This window comes from Microcebus murinus, chromosome 9 (assembly GCF_040939455.1).
Source record: "Microcebus murinus isolate Inina chromosome 9, M.murinus_Inina_mat1.0, whole genome shotgun sequence".
NCBI lineage: Eukaryota > Metazoa > Chordata > Mammalia > Primates > Cheirogaleidae > Microcebus > Microcebus murinus.
Window position 1 is genome coordinate 48,093,834 of NC_134112.1, and position 16,410 is coordinate 48,110,243.

The 16,410-nt window shown below is 34.9% G+C and overlaps 1 protein-coding gene across 6 annotated transcripts in view; it reads right to left on the bottom strand.

The window, feature by feature from the left end:
* The window catches only part of CDK14 (cyclin dependent kinase 14), a 542,302-nt gene that overhangs the window by 409,317 nt on the left and 116,575 nt on the right, over positions 1–16,410 (bottom strand). For all 6 annotated transcript variants that reach the window (XM_012779596.2, XM_012779601.2, XM_012779597.2 and 3 more), the window contains one exon: positions 10,016–10,261. In XM_012779596.2, coding sequence (XP_012635050.1) covers positions 10,016–10,261 — 246 coding nt within the window. The remainder of the gene's footprint in view (positions 1–10,015; positions 10,262–16,410) is intronic.

Consider the following 16,410-nt stretch of genomic DNA (forward strand, 5'->3'; position numbering starts at 1 on the left):
AGGGAGGGAGGGAGGGAGGGAGGGAGGGAGGGAGGGAGGGAGGGAGGGAATTACAAACCAATATGCCTGATGAACATAGACACAAAAATCTACAACAAAATATTAGCAAACCAAATCCAATAGCACATCAAAATGATAATACACCATGATCAAGTGAGGTTCTTTCCTGGGATGTAAGGATGGTTCAACATAAACAAATCAATAAATATTATTCACCACATAAACAGAATTAAGGACAAAAGCAAATGGTCATCTCAATAAATGTAGAAAAAGCAATTGATAAAATCCAGCATCCCTTCATGATAAAAGCCCTTAACTTACTAGACATAGAAGGAATATACCTCAAAATAATAAAGGCCATGTTTGACAAACCTACAGTTAACATCACGCTGAACAGGGAAAGCTATAAGCAATCCCTCTAAGATTTGGGACAAGACAATGATACCCACTTTCACCACTGCTATTCAAGTTAGTACTGGAAGTCCAAGCCAGAGCAATCAGGCAAGAGAAAGAAATAAAAGGCATCCAAATGGGAAAAGAGGAAGTCAAATTATCTCTGCTTACCAAGAATATGATCTTATACCTAGAAAACTCTAAACACTCCTCCAAAAAACTTAGATTTGATAAATGAATTCAGTACAGTTTCAGGATAAAAACAGTAGCATCTCTATACATCAATAATGATTAAACTAAGAATCAAATCAATAAGTCAATCCCATTTTCAATAGCCACACACAAAAAATAAAATAACCAGGAGTATATTTAAACAAGGATGTGAAAGATCTCTACAAAGAATCTACAAAATACTAATAAAAGAAACTGTAGATGACACAAATGGTAAAACATCCCATGCTCAAGAATTCAAAGAATTAATATTATTAAAATAGCCATACTGCCCAAAGCAATCTACAGGTTCAATGCAATCCCCATCAAAATACCAATGTCATGTTTCATAGAATTACAAAAAATAATCCTAAAATTCATATTGAACCCAAAAAGAGCCTGAATAGCCAGAACAATACTAAGCAAAGAGAATAAATCTGGAGTTATCACATTACCTGACCTCAAATTATACCATTAATACAAGGATATAGTAACCAAAACAGCATGGTACTAATATAAAAGAGATACATAGATCAATGGAACAGAATAGAGAATCCATAAATAAAGCCATGTATCTATAGCCAAGTGATCTTTGACAAAGTCAGTAAGAACATACACAGAAGAAAAGAGACCCTTTTCAACAAATGATGCTGGGAAAACTGAATAGCCATATGCAGAAGAATGAAACTGGACCCTTATCCCTCACCATATACGACAATCAACTCAAAATAAATTAAAAGTTTAAATATAACATTTGAAAGTATAAAAATACTATAAGAAAACATATGGAAAATCTTTCTGGACATTGGTCTAGGCAATGATTTCATGCCTAAGACCTGAAAAGCATAAGCAACAAAAACAAAAATAGATAAATGGGGCTTAATTAAACTAAAAAGCTTCTACATGGAAAAAGAAATCATCACCAGAGTGAACAGACAACCTGCAGAATGGGAGAACATATTTACAAACTATGCATCTGACAGAGGACTAATAACCAGAATTTTCAGGAAACTCAAACAACTCAACAACAACAAAAAATGAAATAACCCCATTAAAAAGTAGGCAAAGGACACGAATAGACATCTCTCAAAAGAGGACATACCAATGGCCAACAAAGACATGAAAAAATGCTCAACATCACTAATCAACAGAAAAATGCAAATAAAAAACACAATGAGATATCATCTTACACCAGTCAGAATGACTGTTATTAAGAACACACACACACACACACACACACACACACACACACACTGGAATACTATTCGGCCATAAAATCAAATCACATCTTTTGCAGCACTGGAAGCTATGAACTTAGGTGAAATAACTCAGAAACAGTCAAATACCACATGTTCTCACAAGTAGGACCTAAATAATGTGAATGCACAGACATAGAGAATGGAACAGACACTGGATGCTCCAAAGGATGGGAGGGTGGGAAAAAAGGGAGGGGCTGAGAAACTACTTAAGGGGTACAATCCATATTATTTCAGTGATGGCTACAGTAAAAGCTCAGACTTCATGGCTATGCAATATATCAAAGTAACAGAACTGTACCTGTGCTCCTTAAATTTAAACAATTTTTTTAAAAAAACAGAAATTGTGTGATTTTGCAGAATATAAAATCAGTTCTTCCAAGATGTATAGAGCATCTGGTAACCTGAAGCTGTGCATACTGTGGAACTTCTGTTACTCATCATTAACACTAATAAAAAGAGAAGCAAGAAAGTGAATTTCTAAGATTCCCAAGTATTAATTGAGCATATCTCTAGATAGCGATTTAATACTTCCAAAGGAAGAATGACTAGCAAGTACAGAGAGAACTGCCAGAAAATTTAATAAGTGCTGCAAGAAAGTTTCCAGAGTCAAGTAATCTGTTACAGAGTTGGACACCATAGTAACCCATTTCCTGACCAAAGTAGTCAATGTGGGGTCAATTCCTCCCCAAACCCCAAGATTACATATTGCTAATTTTGTAATGAAATACAGAACTAAAGTAGCCCAAAGCTGTATAACACTTTCAGTATCATCTACTCTAAATGTATAAATATGAAAACTTCCCAGAAAGTCTGATTTGCTCGATAAACACATTTTTCCTCAAACCAAAAGCCATCTATTTCATCTGTTCTGATTTAGCACTCAGTATGAGAAAAAAACAAACCAGTAGCACCAGTTTTATAATTAACAATGTTTTAAGAAAACATCCTAACCAAATAACAAGCATCTATTTTAGATATATGTATTAGTTTGCTAGAGGTGCCATAACAAAATTCTACAGAGTGGGTGGCTCCAACAACAAAGATTTATTTTCTCACACTTCTGGAAGCTAGAATTCCAAGATCAAGGTTTTGTTTCTCCTGAGGCATCTTTCCTTGGCTTGCTGTTAGCCACCTTGCCGCTGTGTCCTCACATGGCCTCTCCTCTGGCTAAGTATATCCCTGGTGTCTCTCCTCTTTTTATAAGAATCCCAGTAATACTGGATTAGGGTCCTACCCCAACAGCCTCATTCCAACTTAGTTTCCTCTTTAAAGACTTTATCTTTAAAGATCTTCTATGGTTACATTCTGAGAAATTGGAAGTTGGGACTTCAACATAAAAATTTTAAAGGAACACAATTCAGCCCATAACTTCCTCTATATATATGAAAGAAAAAAATTTCAAAAATTAATATAGAAGGCAAAGGGGGGAGGAGAAGAAGAAAGGGGAGATTATGAGATGTTTTTCTAGGAATTTAACTAGTTTCCATATAAGTTAAACCATGGATTAAAATGATGAGCCCTTTAAGCGTTATATTCACTTAGGACCACCTATTGTTTTCTTCAAAAAACTTGTAAGATATAAACCATGTGTTGAGTTGAATAAAGTAAAATTTAATGGAAAATTACACTCAAAGTCGCCTGACTAGTCCTGTGTGGGTTATGTTCTCATGCATTTTTCATCACCGGGAAAACAGCTTGTGAATGTCACACTTTACCATCACCCTCCTGAGCCCAAGTTTTAAATAGAAATTTTAAAACCTATATTAAACTTCAGTATAAAATGATCTTCAATGGGGAAAATATTGTGTTCACAGTTCCACTCTAAATTATTTAAAATCAGAATGAGAGGTCTGTGTGTTTGCTTATGTGCTCCTTTAAGAATGAATCCAATATAAGTTAAAAAAAAAAAAACAGCAACAGAAAATCACCTCTTTACTCCTATTAGTTGATAAACTGCTAATGGATACTTAGATTAAGTCACCACAAACTTGGCAAGGTGATTAGGAAGCCAATATTTTCTCTTCCTGGAAAGGCACAAATAATTTTTCTAAAAATTATGTATTTTACTCTTCATAAATTGCTTCATATTAAAGAGTCAATGTAATTGGTTTAAGACAGACCATACTAAACTTACTACTTGAGAAACTGAATTGAGGAATTAGAAAAACAAGGAAATTTTTTTTTACAAAAACAATTTCCATTTATTTACCAGAAAAATTAAGTATAAGATGGTATACAGTAGTATGGTATACAGTAGCCTATCTAATTACATGGATTTGGATGCATTAACTATGATGATTAAAGTATATTCTATTAACACTGAAATGCCAGAAAATTAATATTTTGCCACATTTGGTAGAAAACAATCAATGTTACTTGCCCTATGAAGCTGATATGTAGACACTGTGGAAATACATTGTACTTCACAGATCGATCATGCTGGCTCCATAGGAAGAATCAAACACGTAAATTCCTCTGTAAAAATTGTCCTAGTCTAGGAAAGAACAAGCCTATGGAATAGGGTGTGTCTATGAGATAGTCTGAGCCTTGAGAGTTAGAGTCTTATAAAGTCAGTCTCCTATTTTAAGTATGCAGAAATAGTCTGATCTGTAATTACTATGCATATAAATAAGGAATCCAAATGCCATGTCTTTAAAGAAGCCAATAATAAAATCCTTCCTATCAAATGAGCAAGAACTAAGAATAATTCAGAAGGAGAGATCCTATTTTGTTTGGTAATTAAAGTTCAGGCCTTCGTTTGTCTTTTTTTTTTTTTTTCTTTCAACTTTATTAAATCGTCACATTTAAATAAAGATGCTGGATCAAACTAAGATGTATTCAACCTTAAACATTATCTTTGGCTCTTTGATGTCAGGTGTGTGGATGGATGAGAAACAGCTTAATGGGACAACTATTCTCTGCTTATCACTTTCCTACTTAGAGTGCAGGCTTGAGATATCACTTTAGAGACTTAGAAATACAGAGGGCTAATCAGCAATTACTAACAGACACTAACTGTATGGAGATGTGGAATTTAACATGATAAAGTTAATACATTTTTTAAAATAGAATAAAGGGACAGAAAAGTGTCAATTGTCTGGACCAGTGGAGGGGAACATTAGCATGGATAATGAAAAGTGCAGATAATGTTCCAGCTGAACAGTGTTTGCCACCCTGCCATGAAGAAAGTGTTCCTGGCCCTGGCCTAGGTCATTGTTTGCATAGTAATAATAACAATATCAATTGATTGCTATGTGCCCAGCTTTGGGTTTATCACTGTATATATATTCTCTAGATTTAAACACTATAATACCACCATGAGGTTGGTTTCATTACTATCCCTATTTGAACATGAAGAAATTAAAGACTGGAGAACTAAAGTAACTCATCTAAAATCCTATAGCTATCAGCAGAACTAGAATTCAAACCAAGTTGATCGTAATTGAGAACCTATTTTCTTTACCTCTACTATATTAGTGGAATATTCTCATGGACTTCTAAGTCCCACCTAAATGGAGGAAATATTAATCATGATTCGGTCTACCTTCTACTAAAACCCTACTCCTAGAGGCAGGGATGGGTTTTTGAATCACATTTTTATAAACTGCATAAGTATACCTCAATGTTCATTATAATGATACCATGATATCTAATAAGAATGCCTACAGTTTCACACTGACTTCATTGAAAATTGATTTTTACCCTCACATATAACCCCTTGCTTAAGATTGTTGAAAACCCCCTGGATTATAGGAAAACAATAATTAAGAATCCCTGCTCTACTACATTGTACTGTAATTATGAGAGTGGGTGTGAGAGTGAAGGGAGAAGGATTCAATCAGAATTACATGGCCTTGTTAAAAAAGGATTTAATGTCAAACCTGCCTGGGTTAATTTGTCTTTTGCCTTTGATCTCCAGAACTAGCTTTATCACCCACATTGATAGGTCTAGTACGGCCACAGTAAGGTCATCCATAGTTGATAGATAACTTGGTTACAAACCAGATCTAGGTGATGGACAGATTGATGGACTCAAACACTATATATGGAAACAACCTGACAAAGGGGCTTGGTTCTATCTGGGAATTTTCTACTCCCCAAAGGAGGTAAAAAGATGAAACAACCCCCTCCCCAAGAATGAGGATCTGAGAACTGAAGTTGAACTCTCATTTGCAAGCCTAACCCCCCCTCCTCTCACTGCAGATTGGGCCTGTCAATCATGAGATGTGAATTTTTATGATGATGGAAAGAGGTAAATATGGAGCCATTTGTGGAATGTATAGAGAACCTTAAGCTATATATGAATTTCTGAAAATATGTTCTCTTTAAGCTCAGCTTATAATGGCTCAACTCAATAAAATCACTTCTAAATTGGGCCAGCAAGACAGGCAGTTGCCTATTACACTCCCAATAGTTGTAGTTATTAAAGAGCACTGCTAGGTGAGGGGAGGTGGTAGGAAAAGGGGAGGGAAGGTTCCATTGTGTCAATGACAGTGTCAAATACTGCCAGGAGCTAGTCCTGGGAAAAGCAGACACTCAAAAAATGTCTAAAACAAATAAACAAAATCTGCCAAACATCCCCTTGAAATATGCCAGTTTAAATAAAATCACATTCTTTACTTTCTGCCTGAATTTTAAAGTGCCCTATCTGGGAAAATCAGCAAGTATAGACTAGCATGATGGCCACTGAGGTCAAGGTACTCTTTATTCCTTCATTTCAGTACTGGTCCTAAAACACAATGGCCAGTATGTGATCAGCATATAGACATAGATGACTGGGAAGACGTGTTATTTTAAAATGGTTTCTACCACTGTGTTTCCAAGAAACAATACTTTCCTCGTTAAAACAGTGGCTGCAATGCCACACTTTTATCACTTTCTCCTTCCCTCTCAACTCTACTCTTAGAGCCTATTCAAGAAAACTAATACATAAAGTTATGATATTAATCCTGGTGACTGTTAGGTAAAAGAACTCCTCCTTTGACGTTTATCAGGCACTGTTACATCCTCGACACACATCTGTAAGAATAATGCTTTCCCATGTTCCCCATGGGTATGAAATGATCAAACCCTCACACTGTTGCAGGGGATGTAAAATGGTGTTATACAAGAAGTGTAACTATCTCCATTTTCTGCCCAATTGGGAATCCAGTGAAAATTAGCCTTTCCACAAAACAAAAAGTGTAATAAAATACCCCTTCCTATCACAACAGGGGAGAGAACAAAAAGACAGCAGGCAGAAAGAACTCAGGAAAAACCCCAGAATATTGTAGCATTCTGTTGAAAGAGAAAAAGAAACCTTTTCCAGCTTAATAAGGAAAAAGCACAGACATTTTTTTCAGGACACACTGAAGGGAAGCAAAAACTCCTAACATGAAAAGAAAGCAAAGCAGTTTGCACAGAAAGTAATAAAAGTGCTCTAATGTGAAAAAAAAAAAAAAAAAAAAAGTCATCCCAGGGTGAACCAGGAAAAGGTAAGCCCAACATGAAACTCAGAAAAGAGGATCTAAAGAAAGTTAACAATAAAATAAAAGACAGACAGGAAGGTTTCAGGTCAACTTAACGGCTTGGACACATGTATTTATCTCTCCCTCTCACCAATCCATACTAAAATAATAATAAAGTTACAACCCATAATAGCAAACAATGAGTAAGGTGAACACTGCAGACACTCAAAAACTGGAGACCGAGGTTCAAACTGGTGCTAAAAATGAAATGATTAGTTAGAGTGGGTTTAAGGAAGAGGTCTTTTCACCTAGACTCTTCAAGCCAAGTGTGTAGCCCTCCCCAGTCCCAGCAGAAGTTTATTCTCTGAGGAGGTTGAATCAGAGAATTCAACAAGAACTGGGACACTAGACGTGGCTATCAGGGTGAAGGGTCATCGTGGTGAATGAAAACAAAGAACAAAAAGTGTGCACAGAGAACTGAAAAGGCCTCAGTTTCTTCTTGATCATTTCAGAATAATGGAAGCTTAGTTTATATGTCTAAAAAATAGATTGGTAAATCCATGTTGGAAGAACTACCCAGCCAAGAAAGAAAAAAAGAAAAAAAAAAATCCAAGCCAGGATACAGTGACATTTGAGAGTATTCCTATGAAATAACTAGGTCTTCTCCAGTGGTCTCTATGCTAAAGCCCACCAGTTGACAAGCCATGCAGGCACAGAGAGCTACCAATCAACTTTTTAGCACATAACTCATAATATGAATGGACAGCCAACAGTTCTCTCCCAACAGGCATGACATAAACCCACCAAAAATCTCAACAGGCAAGGCAGAGACCAAAACAAACAAAAACAAAAAACTCAAAGGAAACTCACAGATAATTTAGAGAGTATATAAAAGAAAAAAAAAAATTTCCCAAAGCCACATTTAGTATGCTCAGAAACATATGAAGTGATATATTATTCATTAAAAAAGAACAGAATGATTTTTTAAAAGAACATTCAAAGAATAAGAAAGAGCTTGTGGAAATAAATGTTAGCATAATTAAAAATGTAATTGAAGGGGTAGAAATTAAAGTTTAAAATACACCCAGAAATCAGGAAAAAAGATTTTAAATAATATGGGAAAGATAAGGAAATTAGAAGATCGATATCATAGCGCCAACAACCCTCTAAATAAAAAAATTTTAAAGAGTAGATTAAAAGGAAAAATTAAATAATAAAAGAATATTTGCTGAAACTGAAAGAAACTAATTTCAAAATTGAAAAGACCCACTGAATATCAAGAAAAAGGTCTACACCAGGGATAGAAAGTCCTAGAAGGTTACACAAAGGAAAAAAGATAAAGAATGGATTAGGAATCAGAATAGTCTAGGGCTTTCAATAACATAGCAGAATCTAGAAAACAACAATACAAGGCCTTCAAAATTCTAAGAAAAAGTTATTTTCTAAACTAGAATCATATACCCAGCCAGATTATTAATCAAGTAATCAATTATGAATAAAACCATAGTCATATGTGCAAACCTCCCATCACCCTTTCTCAAGGAGCTACTGGAGAATAAGCTTCTACAAAGCAATGAAATAAGCCAAGAACAAGAAAGACGTGTGACCCAGAGAATAAGTAACAAAAAAATAAGGTAAATAAAATTCTCAAGAAGATAGTGAGAGGAAGTATTATGACTATAGGCTTGAAGATGAACCAATCCAGATTAATTTAGAACTATAGAGAACTTCAAGGGTAGAGAAAAACTGATAGACTGCCTCCTTCTGATTTGTTTTAGGGCATTTTATAGTTTTGTCACACATTAATAGTTCTAGGCCTCAATTTGTGATTAAAACTATATTAATTATAGTAATCATGAACAAATAAAGAGGAGGCAATTTCAACTAGGAAAATCATAACGTCGTGAAAGGAAGGAAATTTCATCATAGTACACTATGTGGCTTCACTATCAACATTATTTACACTATCATAAGATTATAAATATTATATATTAATTTAAGCCAAAAAGTAGAAAAATGTATTTGGGAATAGATATACAACCCAGAAAATTCTCTCTTGATGTGTTTCTTTGTATCCAGTAAATTACTAATTATATCTTAAGTCTATGTCCCTCCAACACTTCTTTCTGGACATTCTCTTTCCTTTGGCCTTGTGGAATCTACCCTGCACAGAATTCTACTCCAGCATTTTCTATTCAGCACAGGGCTTTGTTCTGGAAAGATACTTCAATTTGTCATTTTAGAGCAATCACAGAAGGAAGACTAGCCAACTACTCCCCAGCAAACTGGAATAATACAAGTGAACAAATTTTGACATTTATTCCAATATGAAATTTTTTGTGAATTTGCATATTTCACAATTAACCTTGTTACCCACACTGGAAAGTTCAATAACCTCTCCAAGGGTTTGCAATAAAAGGATTTTTAATTATAAACTCCTCTAGTGAGAAACAATTAAAAAACATGATTTTTTTCCAAAAATAGGTTGAATCATTTCATTCATTTGCTTGCTAGGTGCTTATGAATAAGGAGTCCGTATATAGCTTTCTCTTTCTCTCTCTCTTCTAAAACATTAAACCACCGTGGGAGAGAATGCATAATAACACACTGATAAAGCCACTTGCTGTCTTCCAGCACAGCATGCAACTGTTATAAGAGGGATATTCCTTCTGTTCACCCTGTGGTAAACAAGAAGCCTGCACTTACCGAGCTGGGGCTGGAGTGCCGCCTAACTTTAGGAGACTCTTTGCCAGCAGAGGAGGTCTTAAAGTTAATGCAAGCATTGTTCTCAGAATGCACCCTCTTTACTTGATTAGCTGGTTTCTCAAATGGGTCAAAAGTGCTCTGTGTCCTCTGAACTCTGACTTTTTTATCCTCAGGAATTGTGTCCAGGGGTTTGATCACTGAGTCCATTCCCTGGCAGTTCCGTGTAGACATCTTTGTGACACATATCTGTGGGAAAAAATAATAGAAATTAAATTCAGAACTCTGCACTGAAACTTTAATATCACTAAACATGCTGATTTATTACTCTAGAAAGTGTGCCAATTTCAATTTCAGGAAATACCCAAAAAGCCCACTTTCTAAAAGCTACATCAGCTTCAATCGCAGTATAAAAAATTCCCCATAATCAGTCTGTTTATACTTGCTTAGAGCTTACACTAAAAAGTCTATTATCCCTAAAATACGAGACTTGAGGCCTAGACTGCTAGTACACAGGTTCTTGACCTGTGTCACGTGCTTTACCATCTGACTGCAAGTGGACTACTTCTCATTAAGGAGTTGGATAACTTGCCTTAATTTAAAAAGAAACAGAGGCCAGGCGCAGCGATTCACGCCTGTAATCCTAGCACTCTGGGAGGCCCAGGCGGGAGGATCACTCAAGGTCAGGAGTTCGAAACCAGCCAGAGCAAGAGCGAGACCCCCGTCTCTACTATAAATAGAAAGATATTAATTGGCCAACTAAAAATATATATAGAAAAAAAATTAGCCAAGCATGGTGGCACATGCCTGTAGTCCCAGCTACTCGGGAGGCTGAGGTAGTAGGATCACTTGAGCCCAGGAGTTTGAGGTTGCTGTGAGCTAGGCTGACACCATGGCACTCTAGCCCAGGCAACACAGTGAGACTCTGTCTCAAAATAATAAAAAATTAAAAAATAATAAAAAGAAACAAAACAAAAAACTGTTGGTTTGAATCAGATAGGCACTTTAACTGATGGGTCATCGTGGAAGCAGCTAACACAGCTAGAGGAAAAAAGGCATTATGTTGTTTAAAAGTTTTATGCCTGAATATACATGTTTAAAATCTGTCCCCATCATGATTTCATCTCCAAATTGGAATGGAGCTAAAGGTTAAAGGCACTGAAGAACTGGGGGCAATAGTGGCGTTTTTTTAATTCCAAAGCTAATGGATAAAAAGGAATAATACTGCAAAAGAAAAACACTGAAAAACACTCATTTCAAAATTCTGTTTATATCACTCCACTAGACCTCTACTTCCTGCCCTTCCCTTCCCTTCTTCATTCATTCTCTTCCAGCACAGCCTGCCCCTCCCTCAGTTTATTTTAGTCTCTGACTTTTGCTTCTTGTTTTTACTTTGTATTCTAACCCTTTCTTTCATTCTCCCTATACTCTAGAGACTTTGTTGTCCTTATTTAATAACTTTATGGCCTCCAGCTTGTCTGTAAAGCTAGGTAATTTTATTATTCTCTCTAAAGAAAAAGATAACTCTAAATAAAATTGCTTTTAGAATTTCTTTTCTTCTTGTATAAAGTTTCCACATTCCTATATGCCACCAAAAGCAGAGAAACAGAAGACATTTATGAAAAAGCCTACATTATTACAGTAAAAATATAAAGTTTTTAAGTATATATTTTTGATCTGTTACTGGTTGAATCTGTGGATGCAGAACTCGCAAGACATGGAGGGATGATTGTAATACTTACAGGATGATTCCACGTGGGGAATAAATATATCTATGCATATGGATAGATATGGGTTTACAGATATACATACAGATACAGATATTTGTATGTGTGTATGAGCACAGTGAAAAGTACAGAAGGAAACACAACAAACTGTTCACATCAGATACCTCCAGATATGTGGAATTGTATGGGTAAAGGGTGAAATTAGCAATATTTGCACACCCTGTATCGTGTGAATTATATAATGAAGACACTAAAGTAGGAAAGTATATATAATCAAGCTAAGCTCTCTCAAGTTTTTAAAACAAAAAAAGCTTTTAATTAAATATTAAGTATCAACTCTGTTCTAAGAGTATGTCTCAAATACTAATTAAGTCAAAGAATACCTTTTAGCATACCATGTCATACTTTTTAGCACACCACAAAACTACTGAAGATGATTTTTATAGACTCAAGGCAGAATCCTCTACTCATGATCAAAAAGCAATAACTTATCACAAGCAGGTTATAGGCACACAATATTTTTAACGGCTTATGTGTTCTTTTTCCTTTTTTTTTTTTTTTTTGAGATGAGACCTAGCTGTGTCACCCAGGCAGGAGTGAAGTGGTGCAATCATAGCTCACTGCAGCCTCAAATTCCTGGACTCAAGCAGTCCTCTCAAGTAGCTGGGACTACAGGCATGTATCACTATGCCCAGCTAGATTTTTTTTTGTAGAGACAGGGGTCTCACTATGTTGCCCAGCTTGTCTCAAACTCATGGCCTCAAACGATCCTCCTACCTAGTCCTCTATAAAGTGCTGGGATTACAGGCACAAGACACCACATCATCTACATGTTCTTAAGGCTGTAAAAGCAGTAGATAAGAAACTACCCACATCACTTAGGCAATTAAATTATAAACACATGGCCCCCAGAAATAAACAAACCCCAAGCACCATAAATTTGAAGAAAAATACACAAGCGTACATGGAAAGCAAATTGTTTAAAACCAACAGAGAGAAAAAAAGTAAAATATGAAATACTTGACAACTAAATAATGCAAAAAGGCAATTAGAAAGCATCTTGGACTAAATGAAAATAATAATATAAAAGATGAAAATGGTGAGATGCAGGTAAGGAAAATTTATAACACTTTTCTATGTACATAGAAAAGAAGAAAGGTCTCAAAGCAATGACCTCAGCTTCCATCTTAAAATACTGAAGAAAAAAAAAAAAAAAAAAGCAAACAAAACCCTAAAGTAAGCAGAAGACTGAAATAGTAAATAAATACCAGAGTGGAAATAAATTAAAATAAAATCAGAAAACAACAAAGAAAACCAATAAAACCAAAAGCTTATTTTCAGAGTCTTAAAAAAATAAATAAATAAATAAATAAATAAATAAATAAACAAACCTCCAGCCAGACTGATAAGGAAAAAAAGGCTGAAAATATACATTGCCAATATCACTCTCAGGAATGGGAGCAGTGACACCACTACAGGATTTCCACAAATTTTATGAACAAAGTTATGCCAATAAATTTAGCAACTTAGATGAAACAAACTCCTTGAAAGAAAAAAACTCACTCATCAAAGCTTACTCAAGAAGAAATAAATAATCTGAATAGACCTATATCTATTAAAGAAATTGAATTTATGGTCAAAAACCTTGCCACAAATACAATCCTAGAGGTAGCACCACTGGTGGAAGTACATCAAACATTTAAGGAAAAAATAGCACAAATTCTACAGAAAACTCTTCCAAAATATCAATGAAGAGGAAATACTGCCCAACTCATTCTATGAGGCCAACATTATTCAAACACCAAAACCACACAGAAAATATTACAAGAAAACTACAGATCAATCTCTCTCATGAACATAGATGCAAAAAATTACTGGTACATTTTTAACAAGTTGAATTAAATAATATTAATATATTAAAAAGACAATAAATGATGAAAATGTAGTATTAATCCCAGGAATGCAAGGTTGGCTTACCATTTTAAAATGTGTAACTCACCATTTTAATATACAATGGTAGACAATCTAATTATGTTTTCCAATGACACCCACTTCTAAGTATTCACACTCTTGAGTGTGGGCTGCATTTGCTGACTTGTGTCTAATAAATAGAATATGGCAAAAATCATGGAATACCACTTCTGAGAAAACATTAAGAGACTGTTTCTTCTGTATTGGTGCTCTCTCCCTCACATTTCCTCTCTCTTAGATCACTAGCCTTGGGAAAAGCCAGCTGTCCTGTTTTGAGGCAGCCCCATGTAGAGGCACATGTGCAGAAGGACTAAGCCCTGCAAACAGCCACATGAGTCAAGCCTTCAAGACTAACCACAGTCCCAGCCTACAGCTTGGGACCAACCTCATGAGAAACCCTGAGCCAGACACAGCCAGCTAAGGAACATCTGTATCAGAGAGCCACAAAAATTGTAAAAGAAAAACGTTTGTTGTTTTAAAATGCTGTTATGGGAAAATTTGTCATGCAGCAATAGATAACTAATACACAGATTTTTTTTAAAAAGTCATTATGATCTCAATAGCCTCAGAAAAAGCATTTGACAAATTCACCATCCATTCATGATAAAAACTCTCAACAAACTAAAAACAGAACAAAACTTCTCAACCCTATACAGGGCATCTACAAAAAAATTATAGTTAATGTCATACAGGAGTAAGTAAGGTTGTCCACTTTCACCGCTTTGATTCAGCACTGTATTATAAGTTCTAGACAATGCAATAAAGCAAGAAAAATAAATAAAGTCATCCACATTGGAAAGAAATAAAACAGATTCTATTCATAGAAGTCATACATAAAGTCCAATGAAATCTAGTTTTTTAAAAAAGCCATTAGAGTTATTAAGTGATTTTTTATCAAAGGTGCAAGATACAAGAACATATACAAAAATCATTTGTGTTTCTGAATACTAGCAACAACAAACAGAAATTTGAATTTTAAAAAACACTATAATAGCATCAAACAATATAAAACATTTAGTGATAAATATGACAAAATATGTGCAAGAACTGTACACAGAAACTGAATCATGGCTGAGAGAAGCAAACACTAAGAGGAGGGCAAAAAAGAGAAGGACTAATTCATGGGTCTTGAAATTCACTGTGACACTTTCAGGAAGAAGCTAATCTCTGTGTTTCAGCCATTCGATATAAGTAGTTTCTTACTTAACTTAAGAAGAGATATATGTATGTAAGTCCAGTAAGGTAATAAATTTATATAAAATGATAAAAGTAGGGGTTCATTTGATACATGGATAATGGGAAAATGGTAGCTTGTTTGGACTCCATCCTTATCCTTGAAAGTCAGTACTTTCCATAAACATAAACCACACAAAACATCTCTTAGGTCTCTTAGTGAATATAGAGCTAATTTTGATATTAGATTCTATTTTCCATTTAAGGTCTTTAAACTGTATTAGGAAATTAAGACTTTATCAGATAGACAACTCTATTTTTTTCCGAACTTAAAATATATGGAAAAAATTTACAATAAAGTGTAACTTTGTAGTATATGCATACCAAACAGCCACAGAAGAAAAAATAATTAGCAAGAGTGAAATAACAAATGTCACTTCAGCAGAGGAAAGAAAAGCAGTAAGGGTATCATCAAAGCTGAAAGAATGAACTTAATTCCTACCCAGTTCATAAAATAATATAAACTCATATTAAGCCTTTCATTTCCTGCCTTTCATGCTACCAGCTCTGGCAAAACAAAGACTCACAAAGTCATTTGCTGGCTTTAGGAGGGAGAGGAACTACAACTAGAAATTTTGACAGTTCTCTGAGTCCATACAATTTAAGCAAAAGAAATCGTTACAGAATCAATTAAAGGCTTATCTCCATCGTTATGCCTCAAGGGTCTTAATTAATATGTCCTGAATCAGGCAGCCTCTCATGTAATGGATCTGACTACGGCACACTTGATAAATGTCAAAATCAAGGGACACCATGCACCTGTGGAAAACCAACTTCTCTAAAGCATTCTACCATCATGACAGAGGAGTGACAGCCTTGTCCCAACTGTTAAAAGGGAAAAATATTTAAACAAAATTTCTAAACCTAAAATATTTCCCACAAACATCCTTAAACATCTCATCTTTATCATTCTTGCCATCTACCAGCAAATGACAAAATACAAGACCAGAAAACAATCAACATAAAACAAACTTCTTAAAAACAGTGTACTTTTGCGTACACATGCTTATGGTTGTGATGTTACTACATTCAAAAACATATTTCTTGCTAGTTAGTTTCTAGTTCAGACATTAATTTTAAAATGTATCAATATTCCTTAGTGGTTTACAGAGTATCATGTTTTCCAGGTACCCCACCAGCAGAATACATTTAAGACTCAACACCTTCTTATCTAGTTCCATGCAAACAAGGATGGTGCCTATGTTAGTACACCCTTTTCCTACAAGGCCTTGCTCAGTGCCTGGCCCTCAGTAAAGTTCGATAAGATTTTGTTGAATAAATCAGATTTTGAAAGATACATTCAAATAAGTACTATTCATACTTTCTTGCCAAAAGAGCCAAAGCTCTGAGACATTTATTATCTGAAAGCTATTGTCAAAAAACAGTAATTCTGAAACAAATAATAAATATATATATATTCATAAAATGCTATCAACAAGATTTAACTGTAAGCTCATTGTGAAATCC